At 40.6% G+C, this 25575-nt stretch overlaps 2 protein-coding genes across 6 annotated transcripts in view; both read right to left on the bottom strand.

Moving 5' to 3' along the window:
• The window catches only part of SORT1 (sortilin 1), a 59783-nt gene extending 56115 nt beyond the window's left edge, over nucleotides 1–3668 (bottom strand). For 2 of the 5 annotated variants that reach the window (XM_036235104.1, XM_036235105.1), the window contains exon 1: nucleotides 3314–3649. In XM_036235104.1, coding sequence (XP_036090997.1) covers nucleotides 3314–3625 — 312 coding nt within the window. In that variant the 5' untranslated portion in view covers nucleotides 3626–3649. Of the gene's footprint in view, nucleotides 1–2945; nucleotides 3120–3313 lie in introns of those variants that run through there. The other 3 variants (XM_036235106.1, XM_036235107.1, XM_036235108.1) reach the window with 3 other exon arrangements.
• A 3689-nt stretch (nucleotides 3669–7357) lies between these two features.
• Nucleotides 7358–25511, bottom strand: PSMA5 (proteasome 20S subunit alpha 5). Its single transcript, XM_016155624.2, has 9 exons — nucleotides 25361–25511; nucleotides 21547–21613; nucleotides 18337–18463; nucleotides 16084–16151; nucleotides 15073–15180; nucleotides 14874–14932; nucleotides 14200–14302; nucleotides 13103–13189; nucleotides 7358–7608 (listed from the first exon to the last, which is right to left on the bottom strand). The coding sequence occupies exons 1-9, from the start codon at nucleotides 25387–25389 to the stop codon at nucleotides 7531–7533; spliced, it is 726 nt and encodes a 241-aa protein (XP_016011110.1). The 5' UTR covers nucleotides 25390–25511; the 3' UTR covers nucleotides 7358–7530.
• Between the last annotated feature and the right edge of the window lie 64 nt (nucleotides 25512–25575).

Below are 25575 nucleotides of genomic sequence, written 5' to 3'. Positions count from 1 at the left end.
TGCTATTTCCAACTGAAATTCTCCATGCATAAGTCATTTTAACACCACTTCCAGGTTTAAAATCTGGTCAGTATACTGCATGGGAGTAGAATCCTCATGAGGATTTTGCTCATTCTGCTCAACCAGGGCCAAGAAGGAGATACTACAGAACTCCTATTCCTTGACCCCAAAATGAAAGGATAAAATAGGACTCAAGAGAAGATGGACCAGAGGGTGACGGTGGGAGTGCTGGGGAAGGTCGTATGAAGAGGGGCTGAGCGCTGGAATAGATAAACCAGTCAGAAAGTTTCGGGGCAGTTAACGGCACTGACCTTCAGATTTCCGGGTATGATAAAGATCCACAACAGGCTAAGAGTGGCAGCTCCCTGAAGCCTCCAATAGGCACATTCAGTCCGGTCAGCCTGAACCCAGCCCTGCCAGCACCAGCAAACACACACACATTCTTCTCGGAGCTGAATGCTGAATGAGACGTAGGCCCCTCTCTATGGGGTCTGTTTACTTAAGAAACCAGATGCTTTGATGTTGGGGTAAAAGTTGGGAAGTAATGTGTCAAGAAGTAGTTAGTGACAGGAGCAGAGGGAGGACAGAGAATGAGCAACAGTTCCTGGCTTTACTAATCATGTTTTAAAAGTTTTAAGGAAATTGTCAAATGGTCTGATCACAGGATTGAGAAGGAAATTATGTCAGCCACCACCGTAACTCTGTCCAAGGCATTTCATCTGTTTCTTTAAGACAGGGTTTCATGCCTAACCTCAAAGGGGTGCTTACAGGAGGAATGTTTTGAAGCAATCCAACTTAGCAACCAACATTTATTAAATCTTCTAGGCTTGTTCCATTTCTCTCATGTACAAAGGTTATACATGGCAGGAACACTTCAAGCACTTAAAGGAAAGAATCAGTCAAAAGTGTGTTAAAAGTGTGGCATGAAATATTTGGAGTTAAAGGCAAAAGGTTATTTACTGAGTGTCAGAAAAGAGCATTTATAAATACACATGCATACTTGTTGGATTCCATGAATGCAAGAAGCCTGTTTTAAGTAATTAGGGCACAAGTGTCCTAAAACCAGAGGAATATAAAAGCACTGTCATGCTTTAGTTCTCCTTTTACTTTCTGAAGATGAGAGAAATGTCACTACGTTCTCAGAAGCCAAATAAGACATTGAAACTAGGAGATGTGCTAAAACCTTCTGAGGCTTTCCATTTTCCAGTCTGAGTTTTCTTTTGTGTCTCAGCATTCCCGGCGTACAGTGCATCTTGGACATCTGGAGATACTCACATACATTTTGAATTAATGTCATAACCAGCAAGTCATAACAAGTAAGAAGAGAACCAAGAACTTCCGATTTTTCATAAGAAATCCTGTCATCTTACGAACGGCACGTCCTTAGCTGTACAAACATATATATCTCTAATAAAAAGTTTCTGTTATGCTGATGTTTTTATGTCACAGTGTTTATAAAGGGTCCTAAAATACTACATCTCCTCAATATAGTCCAGGATGATTTACTATGACTTTTAAAAAGACAGAACTGAGAAAACAATAAACTACACACAACAATTCTTGGTTAAGGTGGTAGACCTCTCAAGGCTGCTTTACTAGACCACTTCTAAAGTGAAGATGGTCAACAACGGCTCCACTTCAACCATATCTGTGTATCCCAGAGAGGAAAGGATCTATGGAGACCATGATTGATTAACAAATGCAAAAGTAGTGATTAAAAATTAGGTCACTGGAGGAACACTGAAAAAAAAAAAAAGCTAAAAAAATCATTAGAAACAGTAACTAAATAAAGTGAAACAAATAGAGAAATGGTTCTTTACATATGGACTTCCAAGAATAAGGTGTCAGATATGCTTTTGAGTAGATTTGGCCTAAGAACCCCCTGAGCCTGTTTTGTCAACCTCTTGTTATAGAAATCAATATATTACAAATGACATATCAATGCCAACTAACCAGGGAAGACTCTGACTAAAGAAATGAATCCAGAAGCAGCAGCAGATTCTAAAGGAATGTCACCAGGAAGAGAAGAATCTGAAATGTGGGGTAAGAATGCTGTGTCCAGCTGGCTCAAAGAAGGAAATGGCCCTGTTATAAATTAAGCATCAGTGCTGTAAAGCCCTTCTCAACTCCCCACTGTGAGGTGGAAGACTTTCCAGTACTCACATCACCCTGTCTGTACCCAACCTGTCTCACCTCTCAGCACTACCCTGACCACCTTTAAGCAGCTGCTGCTTGGACTGCATGAAACGGAGTTATACCAGGCTGCCTGTGCCTTGACTGCAATTGCCCTGGGTCCGACACCTGAGAATTCTGCACAGGTAACAGGTATAGTCCCAGGAGAGGAAGACAGTTCTAGAGGAGACAGATTTGGCTAATGCAAATGTGGCTATTCAAGGGCAAGTGCATTTAGCCACTCATCTCTGTCTTCAACTGCAACTCTCTTTGCAAGAGGAAGGGCTGTAACAGAGAAAATACATTAAGTTGAAAATATGTTATGCGATGTGAGTAATGATAATTAAATCATTAGTTCTACAGAAAACACGAGGACGACGACCACCTTGCGCTGGAGCCAGGACATTTCTAACTATTGACTCTATCAATCCAGTAGTGCACAAAGGTAGAGCTGCTTGTCTCAAGAGTGGCAGGGACGGAACTGCCACAATTTTAAAAGTTTTCAAGCAGAACGTAGGTCAAAGCAGAGTGTGTTAGACGTGTTTCTTAATAGCTGAAAATCTTGTTACAAGACACAGACTTCCTGGTCAGAGTCCGATGGCACCTCAGAAAGTCAAACCGAAGCCGTTTTTAAGAAAGAGAACATGTATACTGTCATCCCACTTCCATGCTCGGTCCTTTATCTGTGCAAATACACGTGGTCACCTAACAACTGCTTTGGGGTTTCTAAACACCCACTACCCACCCTGGAAATACTGACCCAGGGACCACACCTTTGCTTCTGCGCAGCGCCAACTTCTGCAAGCACTTCAGAGGTAACTATCCCTCCATCTTCCCGGTGAGTTACAGCGTTGTTGGCTCCCAATTATTTACACAGACGGAAAACGACGCTCGAGAGATTTTGACAACTTGGAAAAAAGAATGTCGCGAAAGGCTACGCCGGCCTCCCCTGTGACGAAAGAGCCTCGCGAACCGCGGCTCCCGCGGGCCTCCCCCCGGGCCCGGACTGCGACCCGCGCAGTTTCGGGGCCGCGGCCCGAGGGGTGCGGCGAGCGGCCCGGGCGCGCGGGAGGGGCGCGGGAGGGGGCCCCGGGGGCGGCGCCTCGCAGTCCGGCGACGCCCGGGCCCGGCGCCCGCTCACCTGGTGCGTGTTGTTGGCCAGCTTGGTGACGAAGTCCCGGACCCGGCCGCAGCCCTCGTCCTGGGCCGGCGGACTGCGGCGCCAACGGCCGGCGCGAGGAGCCGGGCCCCCGGGCGCGGCGGCGCGCAGCCCCCAGCTCACCCCGACGGGGCCGGCCCAGCGCGGCAGCGGCGCAGCGGGCGGCGGCGGCGCGTCCAGCCGGTCCTGGCCGAATGTCGCCGGCGGGAGCAACGGGAGGAGGAGGAGGAGGAGGAGGCCGCGGCCGTGGGGCCAGCGCGACAGGCCGGCCACAGCCGCCCCGGGCCGCTCCATCGCCGCCGAATGCCGACGCCGCCGACACCTGCCGCCCGGCGCGCCCGCCCACCCCCGCCGGCGGCGCCACACCCCCGGGCCCGAGGCCGGCGCTCCTTGGATACGCGCAGCCGGGCCTCTCCGCCCCCATAGGCCCGCGGCCTGTCCTTCTTCCCTGGCCGGCTCCTCATTGGCTCGCGTCGCCTCGGGCTTCGGGGGTCCTGGATTCGGGTGCCAAGATGCGGGGCTGATTGGCTGGAACGTGGCAGAGACGGCTGAGGTCATCCTCCGCCTCGCCCGCCTCTCCGGGGTCGGCCTTCCAGAGCTGGTGGGAGCTTGTCCCCCTTCCCGCGAAGCTCCCCGCTCTGTGGCGCCCCGACCCCTCGCGGCTCCCACAGTCACCCTCAAGTCTGGGCTCCTCTCCCCCAGAGACACCCCCAAAATCCTTGGGGTTGCGGCAGCGCGAGGAAAATCTTGGAATCCCTGAGCTCGCTCAGCTGGAAAAGGGGGCTTCGTCATGAACCGGTGCTTCAGGTTTTTAAGCTCCGCGCACTGGAGCGCCCATTGTCTACTGAAGCAAGCCGACTTGCTGCCACGAAGGTGAATGCGAGTCCTGTGAGCTAAATACTGCCCAGAGGACAGACATCAGGACATCCGTGAGTCCCGCAAGCTTGAAGAAAAGTCTCTCCACGTACGGCCTCACCCACCTTCCTCTTCTGCAAGGAGTTAGGCCAGAGGTGGGATTGCTTACTGGTTTTCCTGGAGGTACAAAGTAGCTTGGACGTTAGGGGCAGGTCAAAGCGGGCAACAAGATTGCCTACATCAATGCCTACATCAGACACGACTGTTTCATAGGTACATATTTATCTCTACTAAAGTGCGTGAACCTTGCAGTGAGTGCATTTGCACAAGTTTGGTTTTCAGTATATGATGTCCCCTGAATTAGCACCCCACCTCTAATAAAAACTCCTACGCTTATCCTTTTATCGCGGAAACAGCAAACACATAACTTCTAGAACATGCAATGCAGGTAAAACCAGTTTTAGATCTTAACCTTGACTGATTCCACCCCTTTAAAATGCCAGTTGTTGGGTAGAAACGTTAGCAAATAAAAAGATACAAAGTGTGCAAAACATTACCCCCAGATAAAGAAAGCATCTAAAAATTACTTTTAACTATACACTGGAGATAAACACAAATGAGACTAATTCATTGTGGAGTAAAATGGTGCACTCCACCTAACCCGTTTACAGTAAAATTTTTGTCACTTTAATTTGCAAACAAGAAGATCTACAAATTTACATTTTTCCAGAACAACCATTAATAAGACAGGAGAAGTGAAAAATATTTTTGAATGGCTTCTGAGCAGGATGAGAAAATCACTACGTCTTCCAAGTTCTCAGTTACAGACGTGATAAAGCTAGATGAAAACTGGTGAACAATTTGTTCCTTTCCATTGGACCATGTGTCAGATTATTTTTTAATCTATGCCAGCTACGGAGTAGATCACAAGACAGTCAGTTCAAGTTAGCATGTGATTAGCTGGGGGGAGAAGAGGGGCTATACAGGAATATTTCTTTGTTTGGTGACACAAAGATGAATGGTCTATTGTCTTAAGGTCTGAAAAAAAGAGCCAACTCAACAGTGCCATCTCCTGGAGAAACTACTAAATACTTTTAACTCACTATTAAAGAGTTGCAATTATCTGTACCTTCACTTTTTTAATATATTGCTTTTAGTTATCATTATAAGCTTACATAATATATATTTCTTTCCTCAAACTGTATCAGCTGCTGGGGACATGGTACCTTGCATATGGCACTGAGAAAATGTTTGAGTGGATTGTTTTAGTACTTCAGTCTAATGACACAGGCACTAAATACAAAAGTTGTACTGTCAGATTTCTTTTGTTTAACAGTGCACACAGACCTTACCTGACTTGCAGAACTAAAATAAGTTACACTACTGTTCTTCAAAATAAAATCTCTAGCAGAGAGATGAATAGAAATTAGTTACGTATCACAAAACTGTTGCTTTTCCTAATAAGATCATTTCACTATTTAAATTGGACACAAGAAAAAAACTTGTAGAAAGTTTTTAAATTCTACAGAAAACTAAAGTTCTCTCTCAAGAATGCTATAATTCTATCTTTTCACAAATTCTAAAATTAGAATTATAGAGGCTTTGACATTTACTGTTAGCAGTTGCCTAGGGTACGGATACACTGCGCAGGCCACGGGAGGGAAAACGGTGCAAAAGCCAAGACATACGCTAAGAGCTTTTCTTTACTACTTGGGTTTCTTTTCCCTAGGTAATACAGGTGATTCAGAGACACAACTCTCACCTCTCCCTAAAGCAGCATGTTTTGGCCATTCCCACATTAACCTACACTAAGTTAGAGAACATATTGTTTGTTGTCTAATTCTCCCCCCTGGAAGCTTTATGGGAGCAAAGACCATTTCTGCTATTTTCACAGGTCTATCCCCAAGGCCTAATGCATTACTTGGCATATAGTAAGTAGATACTCAACAGATTTCTTAAATTGGAATAAATGGAAGCTGACACAGGATTCTTCAAAGGCATCTTCTATTAGAATTTGATAATAGGTGAACATAAGAGAAACTAATCTCATGATCATGATCTTTTATTTAAGAACAGGGCTAAAATCAGTAGAAGTCAGTCTTCCGAACATTAGTGACAATATAGTTCCCATACTTTCCTTATGTGTATGTCTAGGGCAAAATTCTTTTCTTCTAAGTATTTCCCGTCATAGGAGTTTCCAAATGTATATAAGCACAAGCTGTTTTGTGCTGGAAATACGGTGAGTTTAATATAAATTCAGCCTACTTAAATCATCTGAATTTATTGTGACATCACAGAGTAGAACTTCCTACAAATGTTAATGAAGACAATACACAATCAATTCTGCATTATCCACATGTTGATTAGCCATATTGTGGACAGTGCAAGTACATTTCGAATCTGGATAGATTTCCCCATTACTCAGTAGGTGTCTAGACTTCCAAGGACCTGGCATTGTAAAACCAAGAGTTGATGATCTGAAACCAGAAAATCTGAGTTAGTTCCTAACAACTTAATTTTCTGTCCAGTCACATAGCCTTACATTCTTCACGTTAAATACGATAATGAGATCTACTTCATATGGCCATTTTTGAGGCTCCAATAGACTGATTCTTTAATCTCAACCAGTTATATGATGGCAGCTCGAATGGAAGTTCATTGTACATTCCAAAGTGTATAATATAAACTACTGAAGAATTATACCATTCTCTCATACTCATTCGTAACTGAATTCAATTTTTATTATTTTTAACTAAATTTTTTTAAAATCTCTTTTCAAATTGTTAAGACACTAGAACTGGTACAGCATCATAGCTGGTGTATTCTAACTGTTCCTCAGGGTTTGGGGAGAACCTCAAAACATGTTCTTTTGATGGTCAATTAATTAGTAGCATCTCCTTCATATAAGAAAAGCAGCAAACATACCTGTTTACTCAAGATTAACTATAGGATTAAAATTACAAGATTTAACATCTTAAACCACTGGGAGGAGCTGGATTAGTTTGAGTTCATTGCCAACACTCAGGAACGCAAGATATAGTTGATTCTGTTGTAGCACACCACTAAAATGATTTCAGAATAGACACTCTGAGAGGGTAGGGATATGAATACTACTATCCTTTTTGCTCCCTAACATAAGCAGCTTCAATAAACGACTGCATTAGAATAGTCTATTAACAAATACTTTAAATTTTTCTTTATTTCAGAACTGCCTTTATGTACAGACATCATAAAAAAATGCACATATAGTGGAGATTTTCCAAGGAAAAGGAGCTGGAAATAAAAGTTAAGGGCAATTAGGAGAACTGAAACTGTCCCAGAGAAGCTCTGAGGATCACGCTTCCTTAAATGTCCTTGATAACCTCTTCGAGCTCCTCCTTTGTGAACATGTGGAAATTCTGGCCAGGCTGCACAGTGGCTAGCTGCAAAGAAAACAGAAGGGTTAACACGCTGGGCTCGATTAGCCTGCTGCTTCCGCAGCTGTTCCTTGGGAACGAAGGGCTCTGCTGGTCCAGGGATAGCCTTTCCGGCGACGGCTTCCGAAAATAGCTCCCCAACTCCAAAATAAAAATTCTTATTGACCAAATTTTCTATTTTGAGGTGAACGCACAACATCGTAGTTAACCAGATGCCTGGTGTTGGTGTCACTGTCACTTCTTGAAGTTACTTCAACAAGGATCACAAAAGCGACAGCAAATTACATGGGGTCAGTGTTTTTTTCTGTTAAAGATTCCTTTAGAAATATATTAAAAGCATATTTACACACTTGGCAAGTCAAGCTTGTGTGTGTGACCTCAGGTTACTTGGCCACTCTGTGCCTCAATTTCCATCAGTAAAATGGGGACAATGATGGTGCCCAACTCAGAGTAGTTCCGACGATTAAATCTAGGTACCTAGAACATTATAATAAGCACAAAATAATTGTTAACTATTTTTTGTTTGATATTATTTTCTCTAAAGTTAGTCATATGGCGACCTAACAACAAAAAGTCGTTCTATTTTGCTTTGTTTCTTAAAAGGACTGGCCATAAAAAGGTTCCATTAACAATGACAGGAAATCTGTTGTGACTGAAGTTAGTAGTAGTCCAGATTATTATCTATTTAAATAATAAAAATAATAAAAAGCTAGGGTCAAAACATGGTTAATTTCAAATTTAAAACTATCAAGTTTTCTATCATCTCTGCTAACAACATAGTCCCACATTTTGGGGTAATACTAAGGAACAGGTGTCACTTCACATGTGCCTAAAAAGCTTAGGTGTTTTATTTGTTTTAAATGTCATTTCCTCATATTGTCTTTAACTTTAAAATTAAACATACTAGGTAGGGCCTTTTAAGTAATATTTATTACTGATGTTTAATATAATTTGAAAACTTCCATAATTGGCACAGTCCAGTCACACAGTATTTATTATTTGTCTTATCTACAGGTAAAATTTAGAAAAAGACTACATCTTAAAACACCTGAAGATCTGGTCTGGGAACAGCCTAAAATATGTTCTCAGAGCCTGCAGTCTCCACTCAAATCTCTGAAGCCATCTATCCAATTACATGAACTATCATAAGAGTCCCAAATATATTTGCGAAATATATGTTAAATAATCCATTCATGTCCACAGAAACCTTGAGTTCTAGTTCAAAGAAATTAAAATACATGTTATTACTGCTTCTCTAAAGGACATGAGGACAGACAATATAAGGTCAATAAACGAGAGAAGAGGGCCTACAAAATTTTTTTGTCAAATCAATGACGACTCACAGACTAGTCCTCTGAAACCATCACAGGAGCTAAGAAACAGAAACTGGGAAAACTCTTACTAGAACAGTCCCACAGAACCAGGCTGCAAATCAACACTAACAGGCTTTGAAAAGCACTGCTTTCAGGAAGGTACTCATCACTAGACAAGTAAAAACAACCCCTTGCCTTTGCATAATGATAAATTCATTTACAAAAGTATATGAAAGATACTGTTCTATTTATCTCACTTTTGAAAAACCTCTGTGAGGTAGGTAAAAGGTATTTTCTTTCATGATTCAATCAATAATTAATGACTCAGCACCTGTGTACTAGTTGTACAAGGCACAGGGATCCAAAGGTGAAGAAAGTCTCTGGCTAAGGTGCTCGACACCAAGGGCACTCAATGTCGGGTAAGTGTTATAACAGAGCCGAGGGCATGTACAGTGGAGGCACAAGAAGTGATCTAGGAGGAGTCAAGGAAGACTTCAAGGAGAAGCAATCTTGAGCGTTAAGTCTTGATGCGTGGTAACAGTGGACAAGACAACTGAGGAGCAGAAGGGCAGACTGTGCAATTGCATAAAAGCATAAAACAAGATGATGTATTTGCAAAACTAAAAGTAATTTTGAACGGCTAGAGGAGAGGTTGTATATGGAATGAGATGAAATGGAGAGTAGGAGGTCAGAGCCCAGACAGACAGGACTCAAAATCAGACCTGGGTTCAAATCCTGACTCCACCATTTACCAATTTTGTCATTTTGGACAGTATCCTATCCTCTCAAAGCCTGTTTCCTCTTCTGTAAAATGGAAATAGAAATACATATCTATAGAGTTGTTGTGAGGATTAAAAGAAATAATTGCACGTAAAATGCTTATTACCAAGGTGCCTGCCAGATTTAACACAAATTAAGAAGTAGTTGTTTTGCCATGAAAAGAAGTTTGGAATTTATCTTATGGCAGGAGTCAGAAAAAATTTTTTTAAGCACAATCAAGATTAGATATGCAATTCAGAAAAGCAACTTCAGTAGCACGATGGGGGAAAATGGAATGAAATGGAGGAAAACAAGGTTAGAGGCAGGAGGAAAATCAGGACCTGAACAAAAGAAGGCACTGAAAGTAGAAGGGACGAAGGGGCACTGATTTATTTATGAGGCAAAGACACAATTCAGTGAAGGGAAAAGGAAGCCTTCCAGGTTTCTGCTGTGAATGAAGGTACAATGTTTGTGTTATCAATCAGGATTAGCAATAAGAGAAAAGAAAATGGCTTTCAGGAAAGATAACAAGTTTAGTTTTACAACTGTCAAAAATTTGAGGTGTCTGCTTCCGAAAGGTCAAATAACAGGTCTAAAAAGTGCACATGAAATCTGACAAACAGGAGCTTTCTTAGTAAGAAGCAGTTTCAAGGAAATAATAAGAACAGAAACAAACATTAGTGATTAAGGAATAAATGAGGTGAGGCAGTGAAGACAATGAATGTAGTTTCTGTTTGGAATAAACCCAACGATAAAGGTTAAAAAACAGGATGAATGGAGAGTACTCAACATGCAACATGGAGGAATCTCAGAATCATCATGCTGAGTGAAAAGAGTCAGACGCAAAAGAGTACACACTATGTGATCCATTTAAATGAGATTCTAGAACATGCAAAACAAATCTATAGTAACAAAAAGCAGAGTGGCAGAAAGGAAGTGACTGAAAAGGGACAAGAGGAAACTTCTGGGGATGATGGAGACATTTCCTATCTTGACTGTGGTAGCAGACAATGAATTATCATTGTCAAAATCCAATGACCTATATAATTAAAATGGGTACCTTTTACAGGATGTACATTATACCCTAACAAAGTTGATCTTTTTTTTAAAAAAAAAAAAAAAGATGATACTGCTTAGAGGAAAGAAAGGGTTAATGACGGGTTTTGTTTTTGTTTTTCCAAAGAATGATGCCACTTGGAAACTTCCTGATTTTGAGGGGAAAGTGGTTACCAAGAAGGAGAGGCCACTGATCCAAGGGACAACTGATGGCACAGGGGCCTAACAAGAGATAGAGGAGGACGGCCTTCAGAGCAGTGGCTCCCTGACCTTCTGAGACTGACCATCAGAATCGTCCAATGAGATTTCAAAAATACAGACGCCTGAGCCTCATATCCAAAGACGGACGAATAGTCAGGTTTGGACACCAGGAGTTGGAGCACTGGTGGACTAAACAGTCGTGGACAAGTGAAGCGTCCTTTTTCAATGTGAAGAAAAACTATAGTCAGGGCCGAAAGCAGCTGACGGGCGAGCACAGACGACACACACCTCTCTTCACAGCAGCACTGCAGTCGCAGGGAAACTGAAAGAGCACACGTGTCTGCAGTTTCAATGATGCAAGCCAGCCTCCGGACCTCCACCGTGAGACCAGCAGAGCTACACCTGAGGTGGCAAGGACTTAGTCTCAGCAAAAATGCCAAGATCCTATTTCATTCAGCACCAAAGGAAATGACAAAATCCCGCCTAAGGGTCAGAGGGGTTATCACTGCATATGTTGCACCTTGTTGTCTCAGAGATTGGCAAAGAAAGGGAAGTATCTTCAAATTTTTGCGAAGAAGTGGGGGGGAAACAACATATCTATGAGGTAAGTTCTTCCATTTCCACTCCTAGCCCTCTTCTCCCCATTACTGCTCAAGGAGCAAACCAAATGACCACTCCCACGCCACCCCCAATCCTCTCTTCGACTCCTCTCAGACCTTCCTTTGGCCAGCCTGTTGTTTCAGAATCCAATTCTGACCCCGTCTCTGCAGCCTACGCAACCTGGCTCCGTTGGTGACACATTCACCAACACCGCCCTCCAGCACTCTCCACTCTTCTGCCCATAACCAACCAGTCAATCCTCCGCCAGGGACCAACCCAAACATACGTTTTCTCAGTCTACGCTGAATACAGCTGACAAATATCCTGGTAAGTGATGACTGGTTTAATTACTGATTTGTGTTTACAAGCCTCAGTTCCCTTAAAAAAAAACTGAAATATAATATACATACATACATACATACATACATACTATGCCTCCAAAGGGAACCACTATCCTGACTTTCTACAACAATTTGTTTTGTGATTCCAGCCTCAGCTAGTGATCTTATTACTCATCCCTGTTTTCCCTTTTTGCCATCCAACTGACTTTTCCAAATATTTCCCATTCTCTTAATTTCACTGTTGCGTTCACCCACCCGCAGCAGGTGATCTAACAAGCACCAAGGTAATACAGGACTTCTCTCCCAATTCACCTCCAAACTGACTTACCCTTTACTCATCAATACCTCCTTTTCTCCTATAACCTCTTGGCATCCTACACAAGGGCACTGAGAATCTGGTCCATGCCTTTCCAGTGTCATCTCTTGCTATCTCCCTATCTTACGTGTATCTCACACCCCAGCGTTCAGACAAAACCCTTAAAGCTCCCTTTTATGCATAATGTTATTTTACATCTTTGAGCCTCTGCAGATGGCTGTTCCCTCTTCCTGGAGTACCGTTCTCTTCCTTTCTGCAGACATCACCCTCTTCCAGTAAGCTTTCCTAATGCCCCAGTATAAGTTACGTGTTCTCGGGACAATTCATTCTTATTGCTGTTATGGAAGTTCTCACCCCAAGCTGTTATTATCTGTATGTCCTTTACACTACAAAGTATACAACTTGAATGGGAATTGAATTTTCTGTGTCTGTATCCCTGGTACTTAGCATAGTACCTAGCATACAATGGGTATTCAACATAATGCTAAATGAATTCTCTTTTCGAAAGCAACTCCTTCATTTGTACCATGCCTTGCCTCCTCTTGATTATCTATCCTACATCACTATCTAACCTCTGCTTCTATTTCTTTTAACATTATTTCTACATTTCTAGTTTCTTCTCAGTCTATAAAAGTATTTTCAAGTCTTTCCCAATCCTTAGAAAAGCAAAAATCCTTTTCTATAAAGCTGCCTTCTGCTGTTAATAGTAACGTCTTGAGAAAGCAGCACCTCCCTTTCATTCTAACTCATGGAAGTCTGGCTTCTACCTTTACCACTCAACTAAGTTGCTATTCAAAGAATATCAGTAACTTCTTAAGAACTAAGCATATAAAAATGTGATTACCTTGATCTATTCAATCTTTAGCAATGGGAACTATGATATCTAAATAAAAAACAATAAAACAGAAATATACCTCTATGTTAGTTGCATTCAGCTTCTCCTCCATTACTTGTTTGAGGATGATGAGTGAAGATTTGATGGCTTCTTTCAGTGTCATAGACTTGAAACAAAGAAGGGAAAAATAGCTATTAATTATACATAATCCCTCTTTCCTTCAAAGATTTCCCCTATATATTCCTGCAGAAATGATTCAGCAAATATCTTAATATGTATAGTGCATTACAAGTATCTCCAGAATTCAAGTGAACGGTAAATAAGTAGAATATTCATTCAGAAGAAAAAAAAACTCTTATTTTGAACTAGAACGAAGACACCAACTTTCAAATGGTAAGTGATCTCTGAAGAAGGGGAAAGGGCTATATTCTCTAGTTACCTTCTTTTAATTTAGAAGCAAGACAATATTGGTGATATCAATGAATAATCATTACCAAACGATCTACAAAGGTGGCCCAATGGCTTAGAAAATCTTTTTCACCTTAGTGTTCCTCATTTCTTCCACATATAAAATCAGTACTTTAGGGGTTGATGTGAGCAGACGTCCCTATACAAACCACCTGAATGATGAATACGGCAGCCTTTGACCACAAGAAGTTATCCAAAATCAAGTCTTCCCATCCCACATAGATAAAAATTCCTAAATGCTTATTTGCTTCAAGAGCCAGATGACTAAGTATAAATCCTTACTGTTAAGTAGAGCTATGAAGATGAAGGATAAATAAATTGTGGCACATCTATACCATGGCATACCACTCAGCAAAAAACTACTGATATGTGCAAACCCATGGACGGATCTCAAGAGTGGTATGTTAAACAAAAAAAAGGCAGACAAAAATATGAACTGTATGATTTCATTTATAAAAGGTAGAAGGACAGACAAAACTAATCTATCATGGTAACCCTGGTTGTAAGGAAACATGAGAGATGGACTGGAGCATTTTGGGGTAACAGAAGTGTTTTATATCTTATTTTAGGTAGTGGTTACAAGGCTGTTATACAATTGTCAAAACTCATAGAAAGCCAAATTCTTAAGATGTATACATTTTGTTGTAGGTAAGTTACATCTTTATTTAAAATAACAAAAAAATAAAACGTGTGAGAATTCTTAATTACCTTGTGGTAAACTTCTTGCAATGAGCTCTGGGCACCCTCTGAAGCAGAGCCAATTGCTCGAGCATCACACTGTACAAAGGTCCCAGATGGGTCCATATGAAACCTGCAAAAACGCCCAAAAGAGGATTAAAGTGCTTAAGAGTGGTGGCATTTTTTATGTAACGAATGTCTCACTAAAAAATATAAATTCTTGGCCTGCACCCAGGAAACCACCAAAATACTGAGGCACAGATTGCAAAGATGTTCTATGCCTGGAGAAATGAGATCTTTTAAAAAGTGTTTAAGAAAACTAATAGCTTTCTCAGAGATTTAGAAGTGTAGTATATTACATATGCATATGGTACTTGTGTATAACTATCTAAACAATATTTGAGAACAGAGGTTAAATTAACATTCCAAAGCAAAGCTCTAAAACACATCCTGACTACAGTGACAAAGTTACTTCTAATCCTTTCCAGAATTAGGACTGAATCCAATAGGGGAGTTCTTCAGAGAATCCCCAAATCTGTCTTTGTATAAACAGCACAGAATCACTTAACTTCAGAGTTAGAAGACCTTTGCTTTTCACAGCTCTACAATAATCTTCCCAGATGATTTAAACTACCAGGCCCCATCCCAAATTACAATAATTCTCCCTAAAAGGAGGCAGGAAAAAATGGCAAAATGGTTCTTACAGCTGAGGTCCTTTCTCATCAACTCCTCCAAACAACAGCGCTACTCCAAACGGACGAGACTAGAACCAAAAAACAAGAGGTATTAAGATAAATGGCTATGAAGCAGAGGGACGAGAGGGGCTGAGAAAGATATGTTCAGAGGACAGATTCCCATTTCCCACAGACCCGCAAGAAAACATGACGCAAGCATCACACCCACCATGGCACCTGGGTCTGCATCTTCTTCTCCAAACTGCAGAGCAAGATTGGACACAGCCTGGGTCACACTCTCCACTGTCATTGTCTCATTGTACGTGAACCAGTGGTTCTAGAAAAAGAGCAAAGCATGGTCTGCCTTTCAAATAGGAAGGGCATGAAAGCAGCCCGCCATCTCACCGCACACGGTCCCCTTCCCCTTCAAACTGTGCTTGGAAACTAAAGGCTCAAGTTCCAGTGTGTTTCCCTTAACACTAAACTCGAACGCCTGGGACCACGTGAGAGGAAGAGAAACAGCTCTTATATTGAAAGGACTGTCAGCAATGACAGACTAGCAGATATTCCCTCAAAAAACAGTGAACCCCTCACAGCACCAAGGCTGGTCTTTTCAAGAAGAGACTGCTAATAGCTGGGTGCTACCTTCCCTCAAAGACCTTATCACTCTGTTGGTGTTTAAATTAAATGACATTCTTACATAAGTATTCACGGCAAACTTGCAAATAAGTACAAAATTTTTTACCCATCATTTATTTTTTTCTTACTCATCTACTCTCCAGGCAGCAGGTGCTCAGTTAAAAAAAAAAAATCACTATTCCTGGCCAGTATTTGTCACCTGGTACATATCATTACTCACCACGGGAGAGCTGTTATTTGCAAGCCCAGCAGCAAAGGCGGCTGGAGGGAGAATGTCCTTTAGCTGTGTTTACCTCCAGCTATGGTGCTTCTACAGAAAGTCAATTAGGGAACAGAGTGCAGCACACCGCTCGCTTTACATAACGCAAATCAAAAAGAAGCAAGAGACTGTGAGCACTATTTACCACGGCTTCCTTAAAGCTGCAATGGTTGGATGGCGGGACCTCAAGCACCATAAAGTTATAACTAGGAATTCTACTCCAATCACTCCGAAGAGCTACATCTGATATTAACACAGAGTCCTACAATGCAGCTCAGACAGCTATTATATCACTATCAACTCAAGCATCGTGGCAAAAATGAGAGGTGATGCTGATTTTACCTGTGTCTCCACTCTGGCTTTATCAATTAAAGTCTTAGCGTCAGCAATTAGCCCACTCATGGCACAACCTGCAATGTAAAAGCAACAGTGACCCAGTGACCAAATCCTTGTAAAACTCTTTCATCCACTCAGGAAATACAGAAATTCTGGAGTGGAATAATGGCAGCCATTCAGAAATCCCATAGCAATATAACCGAGAGACTAGACAGGAAATCATCTGCACTGAACACAAAGTACAATTATATCATAAACAAATAAAAAAAATCCGCAATGGCACAGAAGTCCAGCTAGTAAGATAGAAGGCAGAGAACAGCTCATGAAACATGAATTTCCACACATGACATTCTTAAGCATCCCTTCGGCACTCCGTAGATCATGATACACCTTCAAACTAAGCAAACACCAACACCCCGACAAGAGAAATAAGGAAAAATATAACCACGTCACTAACAGCTATGATGGAAGAACCTAGAATAAAATCGAAACTTTTCTCTCCCCAACCAAATAGAAACCAACTAATTAAATTAGAAGGAAAACTTGTCTGATGGTCCAAGATGCTAGGGTTATGGCTGTTACTTTATATGCCATGACTCAAATCTAAATCTCCAGCCTGGGTCATGTTCCCATGTTTCGGACCTATAAGGATCCAGATTCCTTTAATATATCTACTTGGGTATACCACAGACTCAAATCAAGTTATTTTCCTTCTAGACTCCATATTCCTTGGTCTCCACAAGCAATCGAATCCTAAATTCTATCTATCTCTATCTGATTAACCTGTCTGGCATTAGTCCTTACCTCTCTGTTCTCTAGCCCTGGCCTTGGTTAAAGCCCTCATTGACTCTTTGGATTTTTAAAAATTTCTTACCTGGCCTTGCTGCCTCTAGTCTCAGGCCCCTTCACTCTACCTTCAACACTGTTACCAGAATGGTCTTTCCAAAATCATAACCTGATCATATTACCTCAATGTTTAAAACCCTTTCCACGAATACAAGAAGATCAAGTTTCAGCTCTTTGGCATGGTAAAAAGGACTATCTGATTCCAGAGTCATTTCTTGCTACAGTCCATCTCCCAGTCATACCAAGATACTTGTGCCAGTATTTCATATTTCACACCACCAAGGCTTTGCTCATTTCTATTCTCTCTGACTAGAATGCTCTCCCCTGCAACACCCAGACACTTGCTCTTTGGTAAACATTTCCTTTCTTTTAGAATTCAACTCAGCTCTGCATCACTTTTATGAATCCATTTCTGAAAGCCCTACCACCACTGGCCCCTGACAAAGTTAATTATGTCCTCCTCAGCACACCTACTGAGCACATACTCTAGCCTTTCTTAATACCTACATCACTTAGTTGCATTTGCTTATTTACATATCCACCTTCATGATTAGACAGTATGCTCCTAGAAGACAAGGGCTATGTCTCATTCCTCGTTGTATCCCTGGTGACTAGCATCATGTCTAGCACATAGCAGGCTCTCAATTTCTTGAATGAAGTGACACTGACCTACCTCTAAAAGACAGGTAATTTGAGATAAAGCAGATACAATGTTCTAATCTTAAATCCCAATTTCTATACCTATGAAAGAGAAAATGTCAAGCTCCCAGAGTTACCACAGAACTTGGTAGCAATTAATTATTTTACCAATGTTTCATTAATTAGGTGACTAGGTAGGTTAAATAAATTTAGATGGCCAAATAAAATGCAATGTTATACATAAGTAGAACTACTTACTAAATGGTACCAGAAGTTAAGGCAGGGAATTATAACAGATGCAAAAAAAAAAGAGAAACAGGGAGAGACAGGGAGTAAAAACATGCATCTGAAAGCGGAGGCAGAGGACTGATCTGGTCAAAGTCATCATTCTTCTACTCTCTGAAGCTGGTCACTCTGAAGGTCTTCAATTCTCTGCATCATCAGAACCCTCTGTTCCTGGTGACCTGCTACCAGGGCTAATGTTATGCATCCGTGAAGACCCAGCCATCATAAGGAACTGGCCAATGATTCAACCTTATTTATTTCAACAACCATCACATCTGCCAAGTCTAACTTTGAGGGAGAAAGGACCTTCTGGGTTTGAATGAGTCCTACAACTGCTTCCTACTCCTATATTATGCACACTGGCCTACTGCCAGGAAATCGACAGGTAACAAGGGGATAAGAAATTCACATAATTCACATAATGAAACATCAAAGACGAGTAATTAACCTAGGCCAAACTCTACAGAGCAGCTTTTCCCCACTCCTTACCTATGTGAGCATCAATCTCTACAATTTTCTCAATGCTGCTTGGCTCCATGAGTGGGGAGGTAATTCTCTTCTCCACAGCTAAGCACACACCCTCTGAGGTCTGGATTCCAATAGCTGTAGAACCAAGCTAAAGAGAAACATGTTGTGGTTATCATGTACAGGTCGAAGAACAGTCACAATACTCACCAGGACTCTCTGTAGATCTTCACAAGACCAACACCTCATTTGGCCATAGCTAGTACCCAGAGAAAGGAGAAGCACCCTAATAACTAAGGTACTGTTCCTTTAATGGAAAGGGCACTGATTTACAGAATTTTGAGCTTCTGAAAGGGAAGTTCAATAAGGTCTTGAAAATATTTGGAAAATGATCACCTCTAATGCCAATATTTTGGACAGAGGCAGATTCTAAAGTTCTAAAACATAGTGGGCAAGGAAGTAATAAAACTCTTTTTTTCTGGACCTGGTTTCTTTTCACCTCTGCTATCTTAATCTGTTCCAAAAGGTGATATTCCTCAATCTATATGACCACCAGGAAATAAATTTACTTTAAAAAAGTGGGGACCAGGGTAGGTGGCGGAAGGGGGACAAGGGACGGGGGGGGGAGGACAAACACACCACCTACATAAAAATATTAACTTAATTTTTCGAGGTCACTAGCAGCTCACAATATAGCTTAATTTTATATCTGCATCTCAATGCCACCATCCCCGTCACCTACCCTGATATGTCTCAGTTTCCTTATCTACAAAATGTGGATAATAATACCTACATCGAGAAGGATAAATACAATACATAAAATGCTTTTAATGGTGCTTAGCACATAATAAATGACTGACCAATGTTAGTTATTCTTATATGCCTAGATTACTTCGACAGGCTCCTAACTTAAATCTCCTCACGTTTAATTTTTCACCCAATGTATCTTTCATGTTATGGCCTGACTGATCTAATAAAATTCTATTTTCATCATATTTCTTCACTCTGGAAAAACTAGTATCTTCCTATACTGCCTATAACACAAAATCTAAATAAGATTCCAGAGCCCTCAAAACCTAATCATACTTTTCTCTTCTAACTTATTACTGATTATTCTCCAATAAAATCCCTCATGTACAGCCCAACCCATTTTCTCAAGCCGTATCATCCGCTACCCTTGCATCTCTGCTCATGCTGTCTCCCCTAGAACACACGCTTCCCTCTGCCTATCTGAATCTACCCATCATTCAAAAGCCTTTCAAGCCTGTATGTGCTCACTCCTCTAAATTACCATTATCTTTAGTTAGTTGTACAAAGCAATCACTGCCGGTGTGAGCATCAGACTCCTAGAGCCTGTTATTGCAAAGGATTCCAAAGAATTCCATGAATTATTATGCAAATACATTTGACATACAAAATAGCCTGCATGAGACAAGCTATTTTATAAAACCTATCTCAAAATCAAGATGATTTTATTTCTTACACTTCCATTTACCCCCCGATATTTCAATATTACAATTCTGCCTTAACTCCAGCCCTCTTCCCTTGGTGGGGGCTGGGGAGGGGAAGAAAGAGAGGGAACATATGAACTGACTCAGTAGTATTTCTTTAATATAACTCACTAGTGCAGTAATCAACGTCCAGATGTTCAGTGTAATACAGTAATTTGGACACCGTCACAGATTTCCACTCCTTCCCCCAACAATGCTACTCTAAAGGCATTTTTTCTTCCGCCTCTGCTGGCTATATCTTACCCACTCCACCCGTTATGGTACCTCTACACAATAATTTCTACAGCCATTTTTAGTCATTTCTCCAGCTCCTTTCATACTACTAAATCTTTACAATTATCAAACTGCTTTCTCATTGGCTAATCATAAGTTGCCAAGGCAACAATCAGCTGTTCAAAGGCCAAAGAGCCTGAATTTTCACATAGGGTAAGTCGCCTCCACTAAGGGCCATATCACTATTGCTATCCCAGCCCAACCAACCGCTACAGATTAGATACCATCTCATTATCATTAAGCAATCTGGAAATTACTAGCAGTAAGAGGCTAAAAGGAGAACTTCCCAAAATGAGGACTGCTCTTGGCATGCAGAACTGTTGTCTTAGCTGAGGCTCAATATAAATGTCACAGCTTGGAATTGTGATGGTCTTGTACTTCATAGTAATGTATGGTTTCAATGCAGAGCAAAGATGGTCAAAAGAAGAAATAGGCCCTTGTCGCTGGCCCATCATTTTCTGTCCCATTATCTACCACAATGCTTCCATCTTCACGTGTATGTCTTCAACTACTAGAATCTTTCTTCCCCTTTTCCAGATTCTCATACAACCGTTGCCACCAATACACTTCTAGAAGAGGTAGCTTAGAAAGAAATACAATAGCTCTTCTCAATTATGTGTGAAACTGTGTTATGGAAGAGGTTTAACATCCTGTGTGGTTCAAGGATAAAACTAGGACCACCTGAAGGAAATTCAGGAAGCTAGACTTCTGATTCAATACAAAGATAAATTTCTAAACCATTATGAACTGTTTTCAAAGAGAATGAGTTATCTGGTGAGAAAATACTGTCACTAGATATTTGTAAAAGCTGTGAGAATGGAGAGGTGACTGAAACATGGAGTGAAGAGCTGGACTAGATCAGTGATTCTCAACCCTTGCTAGATAGCAGAATCACTAGGGAGTCCTTAAAAATACTGATGCCTGGAATCTAGATTATCATAACCTAACAACAAATATAGATCCTACATAATAACTAACTTTAGCTTACTTTCTAACCAATTTTTGAATACTGGTTTGAACTATTCAATTTTGTTACTAGATTACAGAACACATCTCTCTTATCAGTCCCGAAAGGTCTAGTACAAATTTATAATTTTAACGACGAGAATACAGGTGATAAATTAAATGATGTGTTAAAAATCTCCCAGGTGCTAACTCTGGGCTTCTACATGTTTTCTTTATAGCCAAGTTTATAAACACAAACATGTCCCTCCAATCAACTGAGAAAAGACTCCTTACGTAATTACGAAACAGTTATATGTTCAAAAAGTTTTAAAATAGGTCTTAGAAATGGGATTGAAATTGTTACTAAAATGGTTAATAGTGTTTGGTTAAAAAGAGATTAAGAACATTTCTAAAGGAATAGCTAAAACAGATTTACTCTAAATGGTCTTCCAGCAAAGCATTAGGTTGCCGTGAAATTAAAAAATCATGCCACTTGATACTGTACCTTGATAGCCTCGATGGCATATTCCACTTGAAATAATCTTCCTTCAGGAGAAAAAGTATTCACACCTCTATAATTAAAAAAAAAAAAAAGTAGTGTTAAAAACTGTCAGGAAAAATAAGTACAGAGACAGTAAACTAAGTTTCCTGACATCTAGCTCAGAAGGCTACGAGATGTGCATGTTGTCATTATTCTCCTTTGCCCACAACAATCTGTAGTTATTTTCTTGCACATAACAGCTTTTCAACACACAGAACACTTCTACCCCACTCAGAGAGTCTTCGAACTGATCAAACGAGGGCAGGTGACTTTCTGCCTCAATCCTGAATCAATCTGGAATTCCTTCAATAAATTCATGCCTCAAAACTATCAGGCAATTCCCAAGAAAATGGGCATTTATCCTTATCCTCTTCCCATCATGTGCATTTGATGTTAATATGTTACTTTTTAGTAAAAGTCAATCACAGGTACATTTCTCTATTTATTTGTATAAATTAGTATTAACGACAGACTGAGATCTGTGGGTTCCTAAAGCTTAATCCAGTTAATTCACTGAATATATATTTATACCAATTCCATGACTGACTGCTTTTGTCTCTAAAACACTCCTCACCTTTCCTTGTTCCAGTTTGCTGGAAATCTCTATGGAGAAGACACATCAATTATGGTCTTAGCTATAAAACCTTTCAGCACACATTGGACACTTTAAAAATATCTGAGCAAATGAATGAAAATAGTTATGATCCTTGGTTTACAGAGTCTGAGATTTTTAAATATGTAACATGATGTAGTATAGAAATGATGTAGTATACAAATTTGTTTTATCAAAAACTTTTTCAAAAAAAAATGTATATATATCCCCAAAATATAGAACAGATAATACAAGTTGACATTTACTACATATCTACTATATGCCTGGCACTGTTATAAACCTTTAAATGATTTGACTCACTTAATCTTCAAAACAATTCTACGAAGTAGTCATCTAACATAAATACTATTTTACAGATGAGAAAGTTGAGGCACAAAGGTTTAAGTAATTTGCCCAAAGTTGCTCAGCATCTAAGAGGCAGAGCTGGAATTAGAATTTAGGCAGTCTGACTACAGTGACCAAGTTTTCAACTATTCCACTAAACTGTCTCTGGGAACTATTCTGGCTAAATCTAAGGCAGAAGGAGAATCCCACCATTCCAGCCTCCCTTTTACTCCAGAGTTAATATCCCTAAGATCATTTAAAAAGTTTAGGACTGTAAGAACACATTTTTTAAAATGAGAGAAAAGTCCAAGGACAGAAGAGCTGGGATTAAGTTCTAGTTCTGCTACTTACTAGCTTTAATTCCCTCAAATGGAAAAACAAAAAATCAGAAAACCCTATCCTGCCTGTCACAAGTTAATTACTACTGAATTGCATGGAGTATGTAAGAACTTTGTAAAGTATAATGTACTATGTGAATGTAGCATTTTTACCCTAATTCAAGAATTTCAACCTAGTATGTATTACTCCATCCTCCATAATATGGGGCTCTATTCTTGACCCTCTTCTCAAACTTTACTGTTTTCATGGGTTATTTCATTTATGTCAAGTACCAACTCCGACTTCCAAATCTCTATTACCGGTCTGACCTCTTCCCTTATTAATCTAAATGCCTCCTGAGCATTTCCACTTGGATATCCCATTAGCACTGAACACTCAACATTTTCTAGTTTGAAATATCTTTAAATTCAGCCATCTCTACAAAATCAGCTCCATCTCCTGCTATTCCTACTTCATTTTTATTTTAAAACACCTCCAATCTCCCAGTTCTCCAAGCTAGAAAATTTTAAATGATTGGACTCATTTTTCCCTATCTTTCCCATATCGACCATATGCCAAGTTACATCAATTTCTCCTCCACAGTAACTCGACACTCTCTACCTCCCATTCTCAATGCCCTCGTTACCTTTCACCTAACCACTGTAATATCCTTCTGGTATTTACTCATTCTTTCTCTTAATCCAGTCAATTAATATCTATAAAACACAAATATGATCATATAACTTCTTTAAATGAATTAATGGCACAGAGTTACCTACAGAGTAAGACCCAAACTTCTTAACCTAACATTAAAAACTATTCAATATCTAGGACCATCCTGGTTTTCCCCATATCTCCCACTATTCTCAAACATGTATCATATGTGCCAAACAGACTGGAATTTCCCAAACATGCACTATTTAGGAAACATGCACTTTCCCACCGCCCCTCTGTTCATCCTATATTCTCTGTCTCGAAAGTGTTGACTCTCACTCCCCATATTTATTCAAATCTTGCTTTCTCAAGATTCAAATATCAGCTCCTTTGTGAGTTTTCCATGATCCCCTATTATTGAATGTAATTTCTCTCATCAAGATCGCCATACTGTTGACTTGAATTTCTCTGACATGAATATATTTCAGATTCATACTGTAGTTCTTTAAAAGACAGTCTCCCATGAAAGCAAGGATCTTAATTTTGTTCACTGCTGTATGACTAGCAACTAGAACAGTGCCTTGAACACAGCATTCAAATATATTAGCTAATTTTTGAATAAAAAATAGTAATATTTTAGGCATTCTTGGGCAGATACAAAAATGAACAGCACGAAGTGGCAATAAAGATGTTAAATTATCACAAAACCTTAATAAAGGCTTTCTGATAAGGATATCAACTTCCATCACACACACCCTAACTCAAAAGTTTATCATCACCCAAAGATGATTCTCATCAATGCTCTGGAAGCTAAATATTGAGTAACAGTTATTTCACAGGACAGTAGGATAAAATGTCAGTTTTAAAACTTCACATACATCTTCTATGTATGCAAAAGGATAAAAAAGTGGTAGTTCCAGATGATAAAAACTTTTGACAGTATCAAAGTATACTTGACAAGAAATCAGCTTCTCAAGCCACCTAGTACAAAGAAAACATCTGCTTTCCTGGCTTAAAAGAAAGAAAAAAAAAAGCTGTGTGAAAACTGATTAAAACGAAAACTGAAAGTAAAAATGTCTACAGTATAAATATGTATAATTTAATATTACTTAACATTTCCAAGACCCAAAAGTTTTTTTAAAGTAAATACAACAATCTCACAACTTTGATTTCGAAAACGTCTGGCCTTCAACACACACTTAAAATAACTTGTTTAAAACTCTTTAAAACGCCAAAAGAGCGTAGGTGTAGTGGAATCAGCACGATGAGAAAACTTTTGCAAACCACTCTAAATGCCAGCTCCTATAAAATCAGACTCCAGACCCTGTATCTGGGCAGAGTTGAGACTGTCTTCGCGATTTTGCAGTAACTATACATCCTACATGCCCTACTACATCTCAATCAAAGAAAAGGCTGCTCTATTCTCATTACTAAGAAATGGAAAACGAGACTGTTCTAGAAGGAAGGAGCTGAAATTATCAAACCCATTAAATTACACTCTAATGCTTTTTCTTCCAGGTAGCACGAAAAGATGAAATGGAAAGGGGGTAACCCTTGGCCTTCTCCGGGTTAAAGGTCAGAGTCCTGGCCCCTCAACTTTCTTCCCCAAGCACAAAGCAAAGCTTCTCGCTTCCGCACCGAGTTAGGACCCAGCAGTGACTCAGCGGTAGGACAAGTGTGGCCGACTGGCGCAAGTCTAGCTTAGGGAATCACAGTGGGCGGCTCGGAGCGCAAGATATCCCCAGGCTGGACCAGACTTAAGTACCTGGGGAGCCCCCATGACACGGCAGAACCCAGGCCGAGGCTGGGCCCTTGGCCTGCCTGCCCACCCATAACCCCGACCCCATTCCCACCCCCCGCCACACACACCTGTCGTACTCAGACCGGGTGAGGAACATGGCGAGGGCTGGAAAAGTCGATAGCGGCTACGCGGGGATTTTGAGAGCCAACACGAGCGCACCACCACTCTATTCACCCACACCGCCGCAGAAGCGAGACCCCGCTCCCAACTGCGCGTGCGCCTATGACCCCTTCAGCCCGCCCTTGTGCCTGCCTCCTATTGGTTGATCGTAGTTCTGGCCAAG

This window comes from Rousettus aegyptiacus, unplaced genomic scaffold, assembly GCF_014176215.1.
Source record: "Rousettus aegyptiacus isolate mRouAeg1 unplaced genomic scaffold, mRouAeg1.p scaffold_m13_p_17, whole genome shotgun sequence".
NCBI classification, from domain to species: Eukaryota; Metazoa; Chordata; class Mammalia; order Chiroptera; family Pteropodidae; genus Rousettus; species Rousettus aegyptiacus.
The sequence above is the reverse complement of the archived record's forward strand: the minus strand, read 5'-3'. Positions and strand labels throughout refer to the sequence as shown.

Coding starts and splice junctions, on each gene's coding strand:
- PSMA5 (XM_016155624.2), bottom strand. CDS start 25,389: ATGTTCCTCACCCGGTCTGAGTACGACAG. Junction 21,614..25,360: donor ACCCGGTCTGAGTACGACAG/GTGTGTGTGGCG, acceptor TTTTAATTATAG/AGGTGTGAATACTTTTTCTC. Junction 16,152..18,336: donor AGAGATTGATGCTCACATAG/GTAAGGAGTGGG, acceptor TTTACATTGCAG/GTTGTGCCATGAGTGGGCTA.